This window comes from Centroberyx affinis, unplaced genomic scaffold, assembly GCF_046629955.1.
Source record: "Centroberyx affinis isolate AG114_WGS23_722 - 3 ecotype Tasmania unplaced genomic scaffold, CSIRO-AGI_Caff_v1 ptg001025l_1, whole genome shotgun sequence".
NCBI lineage: Eukaryota > Metazoa > Chordata > Actinopteri > Beryciformes > Berycidae > Centroberyx > Centroberyx affinis.
Genome location: NW_027279585.1, coordinates 130225 through 146770, shown reverse-complemented (window position 1 = coordinate 146770; position 16546 = coordinate 130225). Strand labels below are relative to the sequence as shown.

The 16546-nt window shown below is 42.8% G+C and overlaps 2 protein-coding genes across 2 annotated transcripts; both read left to right on the top strand.

Moving 5' to 3' along the window:
- The first annotated feature begins 96 nt into the window (after positions 1-96).
- eef1a1l2 (eukaryotic translation elongation factor 1 alpha 1, like 2) lies at positions 97-7679 on the top strand. The gene is made up of 8 exons (XM_071522765.1): positions 97-279; positions 1221-1373; positions 2658-2837; positions 3520-3816; positions 4311-4461; positions 5235-5491; positions 6309-6543; positions 7299-7679. The coding sequence occupies exons 2-8, from the start codon at positions 1230-1232 to the stop codon at positions 7421-7423; spliced, it is 1389 nt and encodes a 462-aa protein (XP_071378866.1). The 5' UTR covers positions 97-279; positions 1221-1229; the 3' UTR covers positions 7424-7679.
- A 1109-nt stretch (positions 7680-8788) lies between these two features.
- On the top strand, positions 8789-16335 carry LOC139646962 (cyclic GMP-AMP synthase). Its single transcript, XM_071522770.1, has 9 exons — positions 8789-8923; positions 9010-9184; positions 9802-10031; positions 10611-10833; positions 11769-11899; positions 13203-13356; positions 13777-13876; positions 14483-14605; positions 15146-16335. Exons 2-9 carry the CDS (start codon positions 9055-9057, stop codon positions 15609-15611), a joined length of 1557 nt encoding a protein of 518 aa, XP_071378871.1. The 5' UTR covers positions 8789-8923; positions 9010-9054; the 3' UTR covers positions 15612-16335.
- The last annotated feature ends 211 nt before the right edge of the window (positions 16336-16546 follow it).

Here is a 16546-nt window from a genome sequence, read left to right as displayed (position 1 = left end):
CGTATTTCAGCTGTAGACGAGCCTCACTGTGTCCTGTCTTGCAGCTGTTTTTAACCATGTTATCTGTGTCCGGTGATGCTTTCTGCACATCCAATCGCCTTGGTGGGGTTACACTGTCCCAGCCAATAGCTCCCTTATTTCAGTCTGACAGCAGAGATCGAGCATGCACAGCCCTCCCTCCTCTCCCTCTGGCTCAGTATAAAAACTCATGACAGATCATATTCTGTCCTTTTTCTCCCCGTCTAAATCAGGGGATACCCGTTAGCTGTCTGGGCACAGGTTGGTGAAATGTTAAATTTGCTAATTCCTTCAATCTTTACCTTATAGGCATGGAAAGGGGAATGGGTAGGGCATTTGGCAGAAAAATGCAGCATGTGAGGGTTTTTTTTAAAATATGGTTTTGCCTCATTTAGACATCTTGCATCATCTGTTAATATTGTGATTACAGCTTGTCATACACTGGTATTGCTTAGCTCTATTATTCCTATTTCTATTTTGGATAACGTTTGCCAGCAAAGCATGCAAGCTCACCTCTTGTATCAATGTTTTGTCCAAATTCAAGGACATGGCATGTGTTGTACTCCACTCTGTAAAGAATTGCGATACAATGATCCCAGATATAAATGTGTTTTTTTCGTATCCTGGAATAATTGGTGAGTTTGCGGCTGTAATGAGTTGGCCGTTTTTTGCTTCTCATGATAGTCGCTTTTGGCGGCGGGGGCGCGCATACTGCCGCACGGTCTCGGTGCGCGCGGCTGCGGCAGACAACATGGCGGCGCTGCGCTACAGACTCAACATGGAGGCCGGTACCGAGCACATGGCGCGTGACTCACCCAGGCGCCGCTCTCCCGGTGCCATGCGTGAACACCGAAGTGTGACATTGAATTAATGAATGAGCGCCGGTTTATTGCCATAACATGGACAAAGAACTTATTGAAGTAGATTAATATTAACGCCATACATTTTATAATTCGTCCTTTGATATGAATTGGTATAAAATTTCATAACTGTTCACTGTAGGTGGGGAGAGTGAAAAACACAAGACGTCCCTATACGTTTTATCTTAGTCTAAATTTGTAGGGATTAAATTAAAGTGTTTTTCCTGTTTGAGGAACAATGGCTGTCTGCCGCTGCCAAACCCATTACCACAGATTCAACTAAACAGCCCAGTTTTCAGCTTAAACTGTAGCCTACTGGCCCTCCTGTTTTTGTTTTACCAGTAGATCAAAATGGGAAAAGAAAAGATCCACATCAACATCGTGGTCATTGGCCATGTCGACTCCGGCAAGTCTACCACCACCGGCCACTTGATCTACAAGTGCGGAGGAATTGACAAGAGAACCATCGAGAAGTTTGAGAAGGAAGCCGCTGAGGTTGGTTTTGGTTTTTGGGGAAACCTGTTTAATGAGGATAAGTCACGAAGACACACAGACTGTAAGAGGTGCAGTTAACGGGCGTGGTGAGAAAAGCTGCGGCATTGCTTGGATGCAAGTGCCACCTACTGTACAAAGATGTGTACTGTTAATCAAATACATGGCTTTGACCGTTTTAATTTCAGTTGCAAGACATAAGGCTATCTTTACCATTCATACAGATTCAAAGTAACATGAGGATTATATTAAGGATGCACAAAGGGGGAAAATCTGCCTGCAATATAACTGAATTACTTCGGCACATTAAAATAATTCTAATAAATTATAATTTCAGCTTTAGTTAACAATTTTACAAATATAACCTATATAAACAACATTGCCTAATGGACTATTAGAAAGCTTGATAGGGGGATGATGAACTAAAGTATAAGGAAAACACAAGAAATGGGAATCTGCATGAAAGATTGGACTAGGACTAATTGATGATATAATGGCAGATCAAAAATGTACTGGAGGATAAAATAGGCCTAATTAAAAAGTGAAAAGAATGCACATGTATCAAGGGGGAATCTGCATGAAATAAATTGGACTGATATTACTTGGGCACATTAAAGCAGTGCCAGTACATTTGATCAAAAGTACTGAATGGTATGTAATTATACAAGTGATTTGGCTAAGACAAAAAGTCAATTTTTTTCCCACTCAAAAATAGTTATTGAAGATTTCACCATTTGCATTCCCTCTGAGCAATGACTGGGAAGCCTAATGAACACAGAGGCATTTACCACTACAGGATCTGATGTAACTATTCCTGAGCTGTTTAGGGGGAGCAGTGAGCACCTATTTAGAAACTTGGCTTGGATGGTAGAGGAAAGGGTGGGCGACTGTTGGCATGTAATTAAGATTATCAAGTTGGCACCTCCCATCGAAGGAGTTTCCTTAAATTCGACCCACAACACGTCCTGTAGGCTCAGTGGGAATAAACTGAAACTTAGCAAGAAGGAAAACCATGGATTTCATCTATGTATATTATACAAAATTAAGTGAAATGTGGAAATTCACGGTTTCTAAAATCAGTTTTCTCTATTCTGATGGGATACAATTTTCTGAAAAGACCAAATTTGAGCCAAGGCAAAAAGGAAGTTGGTTTCCTCCTAATATAATGACATAATTCTATTAAAAAAGACTTTTGGACAAACCTTTCCCGTTCATGAGATTCCCGTCTTCCTGCCCTTTCTCTCTCTGTTACTGTCTGCTCTCCTTCATCACATCCCGGGCCAATAGATGGGCAAGGGCTCCTTCAAGTACGCCTGGGTTCTGGACAAGCTGAAGGCCGAGCGTGAGCGTGGTATCACCATCGACATCGCTCTGTGGAAGTTCGAGACCACCAAGTACTACGTGACCATCATTGATGCCCCCGGACACAGGGACTTCATCAAGAACATGATCACTGGAACCTCTCAGGTAAACACGCCTGTATTTTAACCCGTCTCTCAGGCTGGTGTGTTTTACTGTAAGGTCTCATGAGGTTTCGTAATGTGGCAAATGGACAGAGGTGGGGACTCGATTCACATGACTTGGACTCGGGTAATTGCTTGAGACTTGACTTGATGCGTGAAGAGGAGACTTGATGCTTGACTTGACTCGGGTTCTGGTGACTTGGGACTTGACTGTGACTTGTACTTTGATGACTTGAAAAGGTTTCTAAAGTCTTGACAAAAGATCCCGTGTTTGTGTAAATGACTCAGATTGAAAGTGATGAGATTTGTTCCACCAGACGACTGAATTTAAATTCTGTTTTCTGAATTTGTATGGAATGATTGAGTTTATTGAAGTTGAAACTGATTATAGAAATCAAACTCATGATGCTCTTACCAAGTTTTTATCCTATTAAAACCATATTGCATTGGAAAGTCCTAGATTTTAGTTTTCTTTAAGATATTAAATTGATACTGCACTCGATTGCACTTGATTTGTTCTGACTTGACTTGGTGTTCTACATTTAGACTTGAGACTTCACATTAATGACATGGACTTGACTTGGGAGGGCGGGACTGTTAAAAAATCTGTGATGGTTTTATTGGTTGGAATTTTTATGTACGCCCCCTGGTACACACAATGATCACATCCATCGCCTCTCGTTCAGGCCGACTGCGCCGTGCTGATTGTTGCCGGTGGCGTGGGTGAGTTCGAGGCCGGTATCTCCAAGAACGGCCAGACCCGCGAGCACGCCCTGCTGGCCTACACTCTGGGTGTGAAGCAGCTCATCGTTGGCGTCAACAAGATGGACTCCACCGAGCCCCCTTACAGCCAGAAGCGCTTCGAGGAGATCACCAAGGAAGTGAGCGCCTACATCAAGAAGATCGGTTACAACCCCGCCACCGTGGCCTTCGTCCCCATCTCCGGGTGGCACGGAGACAACATGCTGGAGGCCAGCGACAAGGTGAGGAGCTCGTGACGTGATGAGCGCAGGTCATCGTACTGTGACGCTGTAATGTTAAGCTACAGGGCCTAGACCAGGTCTTCCCTCAGTTAAGCAGCACCACAAAGCTTTCAAAGAGTTTCAAAGAGTCATAAATCTGTGACAATGACTCAAATTCATGTGACTTCTCTACTCCTCAGTCTAAAGGTAATATTTCATGTATAAGGATGACGTGTATAAAATGATAAGAAATGGCTGAGCTTGAACTTATAAAGGATGAAGCGTAGAACCCGCACACTATGCTCCAATGGTACCTTTATTTAATAGAATACAGCGTTTCAACCCTACTGGATCTCTGTCAGGTGTCACGCATGAACTTACGAAATCAAACGCTAGGCCTAAGCACTGACTTTTCTTTCTCTCACTCCCTCCCTCACTCTCTTTCCCTCTCTCTCTCTCTCTCTCTCTCTCTCTGTCTCTGTATTTGTATTTCCCCCCACTTCCCTCCATTGCAGATGGGCTGGTTCAAGGGCTGGAAGATTGAGCGTAAGGAGGGCGGTGCTACTGGCACCACCCTGCTGGAGGCCCTGGACTCCATCCTGCCCCCCTCCCGCCCCACTGACAAGCCCCTGCGTCTGCCCCTGCAGGACGTCTACAAGATTGGCGGTAAGGAGTGTAACGCAACGCAACACAAAGTAATGTAACGTAACATCACGTCCCGCCATGTCCTATCACAACACAACACATGACATTAGATGGAGATATTTAATTTTAGCGACCCACAAAGCGAACATGCACATCACTATGCATTACTCCTAGGACCAGGACCTGGAACAGTACGATCGCTACGTTTAAGTCTTCCAAAACATAAGGAAGAAACTCCTGCGTCCACGAAATCACCAAAACATCAGCACAACAACAAACAACACAAATTGGCACAGATGTGACTTCATATGTGTGGCTGTCTTTTTGACACCTTGCATTTTAGACCGTTTTACCATTTTCTTTTGTCAGCCAAGTTTTCATTTATTTTTAATTTTAAAGAAGTGTAAATTATGGTAGGATAGTGTACAATATAGTCATTTAAGACAATTTTCAATAGTCTACAGTTTTCACAAAATTATCCTCAGCTCTTTTCCAGACTAATTTTCTGTCTCTGTTCAGTATTCCTCTCCACATGTTATTCTTGTCAGTGCAGCAATACAATGTAGTAGTTTTGACACACTGTGAAATCACAAAATAACTGAATTTCAAAAGATGGATACCAAGAAACACTAATTTGCAGATGATACAGCCATTTATTGAAGCGAACAGCCTACACTTAGCAGCTCACACAGACCTTCATCAGGGCCTATGTATGAAGAAACTGAAGCTGAAGCTGTCCATCAAGGTCCTTTTATTTTAAAGCAAACTGAAGAGAGTATTATCGTCTCTCTCAGGTATTGGAACCGTCCCCGTGGGCCGTGTGGAGACCGGTATCCTGAAGCCCGGCATGGTCGTCACTTTCGCCCCCGCCAACGTGACCACTGAGGTCAAGTCTGTGGAGATGCACCACGAGTCTCTGCCCGAGGCTCTCCCCGGAGACAACGTCGGCTTCAATGTCAAGAACGTGTCCGTCAAGGAGATCCGTCGTGGAAACGTGGCCGGCGACAGCAAGAACGACCCTCCCATGCAGGCTGACAACTTCACCGCCCAGGTGAGTCCCAGGAGCTGGAAGATAAAAAGAAAAGGGGAAAAGAGCGAATGAGTGGATTCAAGGAATTGGGCTTGGGTTGGAGTCTTTTCATAAGCTTCTCTTCATCATTGAGAAAATAAAAGTGTACTGTGTGTTCCCCTGTAGTTTTTACATTAATATGCACAGATATAGTGGAAAGAAACCAAAATAATTTTACTCCCTTTTCACTGCAGGCCTTTTTTTTACTTTAAAGGAGCAGTAAGTAATCTATTCTATTACCGAGGTATCTGTCGACCTCTATTGGTGACTAGTGGGAACTGCAACAGCATTGACAGGTCTCTGGTCCCTTTGAGTCACGGTAGCATTCAGAATTCAGCCAAGCAATAAAGTCACATTTTTACAATGGAGACAGAAAGCCAGCTGATTGGAGCAGAGATCCAACAGAAACATCTTGTGGAAAAGGTATTATATCACCATGCAAAATACTGGAATAATAATACTGCTTTTGTCACTTGATTTTTTGCTTACGAATGAAATGTTTTGAGATGCCAGTCGCTCACTCATAGCACCGTCCTCCATCACTGAGCAGCTGAAAATGGAAGTAGGGGTGGTGGGAGGGACTTGAAACTCCAGTGGGTCGGGAGTTTTTGTTCCAAAACAGAGTACAGGCTGGAAAGTGAGCCAGAAAGCCAGAAATATCAGCACCTGGCCAAGTAATCATCTTTGGTATTGATCAGCAGCCCGAGCAACTACCCTGTCAACCCCCTACAGATATATTATGGGGCAGTAGGGCAGTAAAAATCTTCGTTATTGCCCCTTTAACCTCCCCCCCCCATAGGTCATCATCCTGAACCACCCTGGCCAGATCTCTCAGGGTTACGCCCCCGTGCTGGACTGCCACACCGCTCACATCGCCTGCAAGTTCAGCGAGCTCAAGGAGAAGATCGACCGTCGTTCCGGCAAGAAGCTTGAGGACAACCCCAAGGCCCTCAAGTCCGGAGACGCCGCCATCATCACCATGGTGCCAGGAAAACCCATGTGTGTGGAGAGCTTCTCCCAGTATCCTCCCCTGGGTGAGTACAACACACTCCATGCTCCGTCCATACTCAAGATGTACGCAACTGTGGTGCTGTAAGGCGCTTTGGATAGAAGCAGCCGCCAATTGGCAGATATAAATGTCATAAAGGAAATGATAAAGGAACATAAATCTGGCATTGAGGTTCATTTTGGCATGAAGTCATTTTTGGATTACGTTACCTGTGATGATTAAGAATAAAAGATGGACAGTCATGATCTGGAATCTGTAGTAGACATCAACATTTTTTTCACAATGACAGATGCTTAATTTAGGCATGGGAAAGTGACTACCCATAAAATGTTCTTCCAATGTAGTTTTTTCTTTGTACTAATGCAGAATAGCAACTTAAATTCAGTTTAGGTGGAAATTGCCTGTCATTGCTGTAATCCAATACCAACGACGTGCGTTAATATAGTTTAATTATCATTGTGTTTAATATCATCATATGCCTTATCAGCACAAAGACACTTCAGAGTGGATGATTTTGGACTGATTCATCCTGTGCCATTCCACAAAAATTTGGACTTTGTGAGAAAAACCTCACACCATGATGTTGAAATATGAATTGCTATTTTTTGTCTGTTTGTGAAACATGTGAGTCTGCCTTTACACCAACTACCTTTACCGTTAATACAGTTTACATAATGTATAATCATCATCCACTAATTCCACCTTAAACACAGAGACTGTTTGAAGCCTCTGTTTGACTCTTTGTCCCTCTCTCCCTCCTCGCCCGTCTCTCTCCTCCAGGTCGCTTCGCTGTGCGTGACATGAGGCAGACCGTGGCCGTCGGCGTCATCAAGGCCGTCGACAAGAAGGTCGCCGGCAGTGGAAAGGTCACCAAGTCCGCACAGAAGGCCCAGAAGACTAAATGAATTCTCGCGCAGGACATCCAGCAGAAAGACACGTCTCGGCAGCAGCGGGCCGCCCCGTCCCCTCTTCCTCCCCCCCACCCTGCACCGTCTTCTCTGAGGCAGAGCTCTCTACTTAAGGACTGGCTTATGCTGATAAAAACCCATCGTAAAAGTTTCCGCAGGAAAGGAAGGCTCATGCTCCAACATCAGTCTGCTTTAGGGAAAATTATGATGATGATTATGTTGAAACCAAAAGAATAAAATTCTTGAATCATTCATTGCCAAATGAACTTTGTTTCCTTGTGTTTTATTCAGCAAATTTTGTCATTTTTTCTAAACAAATTCTCACTACAAAATAATCACAACAACTCACAAATGACAAGTTCTGTAAAATGTTTATTCTGCTGCTTTAATGAAAAGATTATTTGTTATTGGTAACCTGCAGTAGCCATCCACCTCAAATGACAACAAGCATATAGAAGAAAACACTGCAGTCATAAAAAGTCTTTATGAGCTATTAACATTAAAGATTAATGAGGTCTGAGTTTATAAGGTCTACATTGATTAGTTGGCCAATTTATTATTTAGTTATTCAACTTTTTTTTTCATTTGTTCTCAAGATTCTGGGTTGAGAGGTTAGGGTTAGGCCTACAGCTACAAAGGATGGCTTTATTCCTTATTCTCTTAAAAACCTCTTCCACCCTGACGCTCCCACTGGTGGGTCCATCATTACAAACGCATGTTGCGCGGCCAAGCTTTGTTCAAACCCACAGAATTTTATTTTAAATTCTAGTCAAGATCCCAGTGTTTCCAAAGATGACACATATGTCAGGCTGAGTTACAGGAAAAAGTGTAGAAAATGATACACAAACATCAAGATTTTTTTCATTTGATGTAATTGTGCAGCCACAAAAAACGTCATCTGTGGTTTGAATATTTCACTCCATATAAGCAGCTATAGCTTCAATGAAGCACTGGAACGAGCAGATACAGAATTTATCTGACACAGTATGGAATTTCTAACTTTAAAGCTACTTTACTTAAGGGGGAAATCAGGGTGCGAGGGGTTAATACACACAGTGCATGTTTTGCAACACTGAATGCTGTTTTCTCTCACTGTTTTCGCAAACATCCCCTCCTGTATCTCCTGTAATATGACACTACGCACTGGTGAAATCAGTATGTCTGTGAGTGTGTGTGTGTGTCTGTGTGTGTGTGTGTGTGTGAGTGTGAGTGTGAGACAACAAATAAGGGCATACATTAACAGTCAGTTTAATAGTCCATGGGTGCAGCCATAGAACTGGCTCCTCCTCAACCACAAAGTATTTCTAAGATGAATGGAGCAGCCGACTGAAAGAAGGCGGTATCATCAGCTGATATTCGGGAAATAGAAAGTGAAGGTAAGGATAGTAAGAAAAGCTGGAGAGACAGGGGAACAAAGAGCCAGACAAGAACAGACTGGATTAAAAACAATAAACACATCTACTGTCTCCATTCGCCATAAAAGCCGTCCAACCCCAGGTGAGTCAAACCAGTGGATTACAGAGAGACTTTTGATTTGATAGCACCTGAACAGATTCTGTGATTGAGCATACGCTTTGTTCAAGGCTGGGGGACGGTGCCGCTGTTACAAAGAGGCGAAGAGAGAGTGAATGATGGAAGGAGAGGAGAGAGAGACGAGCTTCACAGAGAGAGAGCAGACTGAAAAGGAGACAAATGGAGAGATGAGTCCTCCGGTCCTGTCGCCTCCAAGGCAGCGGCAGAGACAGCAGCAAAAAGCAGGTGAGGAACAAGAACCCGGCTTTGATATGTTATGTAAAAAAAAAAATCATGCAACTCAATCTCAAAGTGCTTAATATTTTCACAGTTTGATAACAGTGTTTAAGAAGTTGATTAAATTCACTCCTCTGGTTGAAATCACTACACTTCATCTGGTAGTCGGGTTCAAGACTGAGACAGGGACAGCTCCTCTCATTGGCTGGGAGGTGACACCTGCGTTCAGTAAGGGCTAACACTGAAGGAGGCTGTCAGCAGCTGTTAGGTTGCTCCTATGTGGAAATGGCTTGCTGACCTCTTGTTGTTCAGTAAATGCTGAGTTGGTTTGATCCAAATTATTTAGAATGCAGAACAGGGAAATGGAGTCCAGATATTGAGCAAGGACAGAGGTTTGAACGGAGAGGGCTAGGGAACATGAGATCTTTAAGGAGGCTGTTGCCCTTGGTAACATGAGTGACAGCTGTAATACTTGCAACTGAGTAGTTTGTGCAAACGCAAACGTGTCCTCATGAGACAACAATGAAGACGGCAACCAAATAAGCCTCCTGGTGACTAAAATCTGTAAGTTTCATCCCTGCTTGTGTCCTGTTTCTCTCCGTCCTGCCCTCCATTTCCCTTTCCAGAGGAGGGGAGCAGGGTGGCGGAGGAGCCTGAGATCTCTCCACAGCTCGACGGCTGGATCAGGCTCAGAGCTCAGAAACTCAAGATCCGGCAGAAAGACCGGCAGTGGGCCGCAGAGCAGGTCAACGATTTCCGCGACAGCCTGCTGAAATTCCTGAAGAACAACGACGACCAGCCTTACTTCCAGTCGGCTGAGTTCCTCAACTCCGGCAGCTACTATGAGATGCTTAAGGTAAAGGTCGTGACCCCTAAAAGAAAAGTGATCCCTACCTGGGACACAGACACACCAGCAGACTCAGGCTTATTCTCCCTTTCAGAGGTGGCAGTACATGTTGTAAACAGGTTTAAATCCAGGACGGTCTGCAGAGTTAGTTAGTCACTAACACTTATAAACATCATGTCGACTGAGCGCACCTGACTGCCACAAGGAAACCAAGTCATTGTAAATCTATTTGTCAATCTCTTCTACCTATCTAGCCTTGTATCCTTGCACAGTGTTGGATTGAAATGACAGTTGTGTGGACAAAGACGATCTTTGACATGATGGAGAAATGCCAAAAGTTTGAAGTCAAAGGGGTGATAATATGGTAAACTATAAAATGCAAAGTGAACACGGTCTGTCTCAAAGTTCAGATGGTGTGAAAATAGAAAATTCGACCCGATTCAAATTAAAGACTCAACCTGTAATATAATAGCAGCAGAAGAGAGAGAGAAAGAAAGACCAAACCAGTGACGTCACAAGTACACAGCAGCGGGACTAACACTCCCTCTCTGTTTATAGTTTCTTCTCTCTGTATATTTCCCTCCACAGATCCACAGCCCCAATGAGTTTGACATGATGCTGATTCTCCGGCCTCCTTCCCGCCTCGTCATGACGATGCTCGACGGCGGCCTGTTCTACCAGATCGATCTCTGCCGGCCGACCCGCAGCGCCATGCGGGCCTTCCTGCTGGAGAACGAGCGCACGCTGTCGGCGAGCAAGATCCTGAGCGAGACGCACCGCCTGGTCCGCAAGTTCATCAGGACCTACCGAGGTTTCTGACCACTGATCTCTCACCTTACTTTGAAGGATAATACCAGTGTGTCTTTTTTTTATATTTGTAACAATCATCTAGGTCACTCTTCTTCTTTCCATTCTTCCTGGTTTGTTTTTAGGGCTTCTTTTGCATTTTAAAAACATCAAAAAACAGGTAAACATTAAAAAATCTAATTATATAATGGCATGCATTGCAATATGATAGGGGAAATGTAAACTAGAAGTTGACAGTAGTAAATGAGCTTTAACTCTAAATGACACTGGTATTCTCCTTTAACTGATACTCGGTGAGCGTTGACCCGGCCAGAGAACTGAATGAGTTGTCATGACAACTGAGTGTGTTCTCATATAGCCTTCTTCTTGTGTATCAAACCATATCCATTCCTAGATCGCCAAAATTACACGCAGTTAATAGTAAGGAGATCCACATTAGACCAGATATATGAGAGCGAAAGCCCCAGGGATGTTTGTCCTTAAATTTGATTTAATACAGAGGAACAACTTGTACAATTGGAGTGAAAATTATTATCTAGATCGCCAGTGTTTTGTGCATTTGCCCACTGAGCAAATGCCTATAACCAAAATTATACTGATCCAAGGCTCCAAAACAGGTTAAACACTGTGGGCACAGTTTTGAACTTTTCATAATGAATAGACAAATAGAATAAAGGCCTCTTAACCTATTTTGGAGTGTCTTGGATCTCTTTTTCCTCATTACTAGAAGACTCTTTTTTACATAGAGCACCCAGTCCTACTACAGTATCTCTAACATCAGAAGCCAAGAAGCGCTATAGTCTCTGTTTTTATACAATTGTCTATTTGGCTGAGGGGTGACATTGACCACACTGAGGACTCCTGCGGGTCCTGAACCCCACTTTGGGAACCCCAGGATCCGGCTGCTCATGACATGCCTCTCTTCGGTCACTCTCCCAGCGCCTGATGAACGCTGTCGCTGGGTGGTGAACAGGAAGCGGCCCAACTCCCCGGCCGTGACTCTGTCCCTGTTCAGGACCGACGACAGCAGTGAGGAGCTGATCTCTGCGGACGTGGTTCCTGCTCTGGAGGTAAAGAGTTCATCCATCCGTTCACACCATGGGAGATTCAGGAGTAATGAAACCTGTTAGTGGAAAAAGAAAATCCACAGTACTCAGATTACACTGCTGAAAAAAAGAAATAATTACTCGTTTGGATTACTCAAAAACCTGATTGTGGGATTATAGACACAACAATCCATGTTCATTTCTGCATAAATGTGCAGAAATTATACATAAATGTACAATTTACAAGCACATCTGTACGTTCTGCACATATATTTCTGTACATCTGTTTCCTCCAGCTGGATCTCTGATCGTGTGAACAGCTCACAATGCATCAGTTCACGTCTGAATACATTTCAGCATATTTCTCCTCCCATCTGTGCCCTTGATAATTTGAATAGCAATGCACACTTTCATATCTGCTTCAACTCAAATAACGACGCTCCATCTTTATTTATTTATTGGCTTACTTTATTTCAGTGTTTTCAGTTGTTGTAATTATTTGTTTTTATTATCCTCAGTGTTGTGTATTTGTCTTAATCTTATCTGTTCACTGCTGCTGCAAAGATCCAATTTCTGAGTAAAGACTATTAGTTTTCCAGCACTAACTTTGTAAGGAAAATGGCAATACTACTATCATTATCATTATCATTTCTACTACTACTACTACTACTACTATTATTACTGTTTCTATTATAGTAGCAGTAGTAGTAGCCTAGTAGTAGAGGTAATAATAGTAGTAGTAGGCATAGTAGTAGTAGTAGTGATAGTAACAGTAGCAGTAGTAGTAGTAGTAGTAGTATTAATGGTAATAGCAGTAGTCGTGGTAATAGTAATAGTAGTAGTAGTAGTAGTAGTATTAATGGTAATAGCAGTAGTCGTGGTAATAGTAATAGTAGTAGTAGTAGTAGTAGTAGTGGTAGTAACAGCAGCAGTAGTAGTAGTAGTAGTATTAATGGTAATAGCAGTAGTCGTGGTAATAGCAGTAGTAGTAGTAGTAGTAGTATTAATGGTAATAGCAGTCGTCGTGATAGTAGTAGTAGTAGTAGTGGTAGTAACAGTAGCAGTAGTATTTGTAGTAGTAGTAGTAGTATTAATGGTAATAGCAGTAGCCATGGTAATAGTAGTAGTAGTAGTGATAGTAGTAGTAGTAGTAGTAGTAGTATTAATGGTAATAGCAGTAGTCGTGGTAATAGTAGTAATAGTAGTTGTAGTAGTACTAATGGTAATAGCAGTAGTCATGGTAATAGCAGTAGTAGTAGTAGTGATAGTAATAGTAGTAGTCGTAGAGGGACCTAAATCTGTTCCCTGTGTCTCCTCCTGTGTGCAGGTCCACTCCTCTCAGGCTTGGCCCCTGGCGGCCCGTAACGGCCCCAATGTGGACGACTGGCTGGGGAAGAAGACTCGCCAAGAGATTAAAAGCTTGGCCTGCTTCTTTGTACCTAAGAGACTCAAAGGGCACAAACTCAGTGAGGCGGAAAAGGGTGAGAGAAATCTCAACCTGTTGTTGTCTATGAGCAGAAATGAGACGGACAGAAGACAGAAATCATTATAAAACAACTTTAGTTATCCTCGGAGGGTTTTGCTGAGCCTGCATTCTCTGTTTTGGTACTGTGCTTCCGCAAAATCATACAGTGATGAGTAGATAATGATTGAATTTTCATTTTGGAGTGAACTATTCCTCTAATGGTAGTGGTGCTGAAGGAGGGAAGAGCATTACTCAATCCCTTTCCCCATCAAGATTCTCCCAGCTGGTTCAGGAATTTGAACAAATGCACTTCTCCAAACTTCTCCAAACTTCATAAACATATGCCTTCTGTTCAGCTAAAGCCAAGAATGTGTGATTTCATATACAGCCCATATGTGTGTTGACATTGTTAGATTTGTTTTGTCTTCTCTACCAGAGAGTTGGAGGATATCTTTCTCTCACATTGAGAAGAAAATCATCAGGTCTCATGGCAACAAGAAGACCTGCTGTGAGAGCACAGCCACCAAATGCTGCCGGTGAGACTGCTTAACGGGACATAAAGAAATAAAGAAAGAAAGAAAGAAAGAAATAAAGACATAAAGAAATAAAGAAATAAAGAAATAAAGAAATAAATATAAACAATTGAAAGGTCACTGGTTTGATCAACAGCCATGTGAAAGTCAAAGTGTCCATGTCAAAGTGTCCTTGGAAAAGATCCAGCACAAGTCTTTTGGTCCCTTAGACTTGTGACTCACTATAAAATGTTTAATATCAAGGGGTTTATAACAATGAAGGATTTAATTCCAAAATGCTATATGTCCGTTTTGAAAAAATAATCTGGTTCTTGTTCAAATCTTCATGTTGGTTGCTCAATATTTCACAAATGCAGCTGATTAAGTCATCAGAACTGTATTTAGTAAGCAAAGGTCCTCATATAACCAATAACCAGAGGTGGGGACTCAAGTCACATGACTTGGACTCAAGTCACAGTTTTAATTGCCTGAGACTTGACTTGATGCATGAAGATAACACTTAAGACTTGACTTGACTTGGGACTTCTGCTGACTTGGGATTTGGCTTGGACTTGTACTTTGATGCAATGTTTATACAGGAAGTGATTTAGTCTTCTTCTTCTCTGACAGTAAACAGTGTCTCATGCTGCTCAAGTGTCTGATCGAGGGCCTGAAGCAGCGTTTCCCTCGGCAGCTGGACGGCCTCTGCTCCTACCACGGCAAGACCGCCTTCCTGCACACCCTGTCCATCAGGTACCTGGGCCTCCAACATTCTTCTCCTTAACCTTCTTCTCCTTCCTCTTCTCCTTGATGTTGTTGTTGTTGTTGTTCTTCTTCTTCTTCTTCTTCTTCACCTTGTTCTCCTCCTTTTTCTCCTTCCTTGTCTTCTTTTTCTCCTTTGCCTTCTTTTTATCTTTTTATTATTATATTTTAGTAGTAGCAGGAATAGCAGTAGTAGTAGTAGTAGTAGTAGTAGTAGTAGTAGTAGTGGTACAAATAGTAGTAGGAGGAGGAGGAGTAGTGGTAGTAGTAGTAATCTTAGTATCCTAGTAACCATTCAGTCTCTCCACCTCACTGTCTCTCTACCAGTCAGTCAGTTTCTCCATGTCTCTGTCTCTGTCTATTTGTATCTTCATTGTTTTTATGTATTTTATAGTATTTTGTAGTTTTTTAGTATGATCTATCGTCTTAAGAGTTGCACTGAGGCAAATTCCAATCAACATTGTTGAAGAGGTAATAGATGATTGAACATCGCCTGTCTGTTTGTCTGTCTGTCTGTCTGTCTGTCCTCAGGTTCAAAGACTCCATGTGGGCTCACCACCAGCTGCCCGCCTGCTTCCTGCTGCTCCTCGGGGCTCTGGAGGGTCACGCCCGCAGCGGCCTCCTGCCTCACTTCTTCGTCCCCGACTGCAACCTCTTCTGCCCGACCGCCTTCCCCCGCAGGACGCTGGTGTTTCTAAGCCGGGCGCTGGAGGAGCAGAGGAGGGAGGGCCTGCCGCTGCTGAAGCCCCCTGCTCCCGTCCCGCCTCTGGCACTTGTCACCAGCCCGGCGAGCCCGGTGAGCCCGGTGAGCCTGGCAAGCCCGGTGAGCCTGGCAAGCCCAGTGGCCGGTTTGGATACATCCACTGAAGACAGCCGTCCCGCTTCACAGCTCCAGACCAAAGTCCACTCTCTGAACGCTGGGATTATCAAGAAAATACTCATTCCAATTGCCATAGTTTTGATTTCTGTCCTATTTCTTATGCAAGGGACGATATGAGGACATACACTGAATGTACAAAATATTAGGGACACTCACTTTTTTCATGAAGTACACTGATGAGGTGAATCCCTTATTGATTTCCTGATTAAATCTACTGTATATCAATCACAAAGGAGCAGATGTAGAGAAAGAGAACCAGACAAACTACAGATGGAAGACAGCGGACATGTGGATTGTGCACAAGGGGCTGCAGCTCAGTTTCAGGAAGATGTTCCTAATGTTTTGTACATGTATTTGCAGACTGTGAATAGGAGAGAGACGATGATAATGATGATATCTTGTTATATCCAATACAATGAGGAATCTTTTAACAATTTGTGATGTTAATTAGAAAAAACTACTTTCATGATGTTTTCCTTTTGCATGTTTTTTTTCCCCCAAAATGTCTTTATAATGGCCATTCTTCCTTTGGTTAATGTGCTTCCAAACAGACAAAACTTTAGGAAATGATCACACATTTGTCTCACATTTGTCTGTCAACAGCCAGATTTTGTCCCTGTGAGTTTCTGGTTTATGTAAATGTCTTTTGTCTTGAATTGCTTTGCTTGTGTTTTGGTTTTGACTGTTCTTTTTTTTCTCTCATCTTTTCTTTTTACTGAAATGTATTCTGGTACTATTATGTGGTATTTATTTATTAATTAACATTCAGTGTACAGGGCTCTTGTAAAAGGAAATCATCATTTCAACAGGATTTCCCTGATTGAATAAAGGTCTTAAATCGGTGGATTAGGATTATGACTATGTTGTCTTGTTGATGTAATACGAAATAAACAATAAAAAAGTGATGTACTAGCTATTGTAATTCATATGTATGTGTGTGTGTGTGTGTGTGTTTGTGTTTGTGTGTGCGTGTGTGCATGTACTGTAGATAGATAGATAGATAGATAGATAGACCTCTGTGGCAAAAGCATTAAATAGGGTGAAACATGACA

Coding starts and splice junctions, on each gene's coding strand:
- eef1a1l2 (XM_071522765.1), top strand. CDS start 1,230: ATGGGAAAAGAAAAGATCCACATCAACATCGTGGTCATTGGCCATGTC. Junction 4,462..5,234: donor GGACGTCTACAAGATTGGCG/GTAAGGAGTGTA, acceptor CGTCTCTCTCAG/GTATTGGAACCGTCCCCGTG. Junction 6,544..7,298: donor CTCCCAGTATCCTCCCCTGG/GTGAGTACAACA, acceptor TCTCTCCTCCAG/GTCGCTTCGCTGTGCGTGAC.
- LOC139646962 (XM_071522770.1), top strand. CDS start 9,055: ATGATGGAAGGAGAGGAGAGAGAGACGAGCTTCACAGAGAGAGAGCAG. Junction 9,185..9,801: donor GAGACAGCAGCAAAAAGCAG/GTGAGGAACAAG, acceptor TTCCCTTTCCAG/AGGAGGGGAGCAGGGTGGCG. Junction 10,834..11,768: donor GTTCATCAGGACCTACCGAG/GTTTCTGACCAC, acceptor TCACTCTCCCAG/CGCCTGATGAACGCTGTCGC.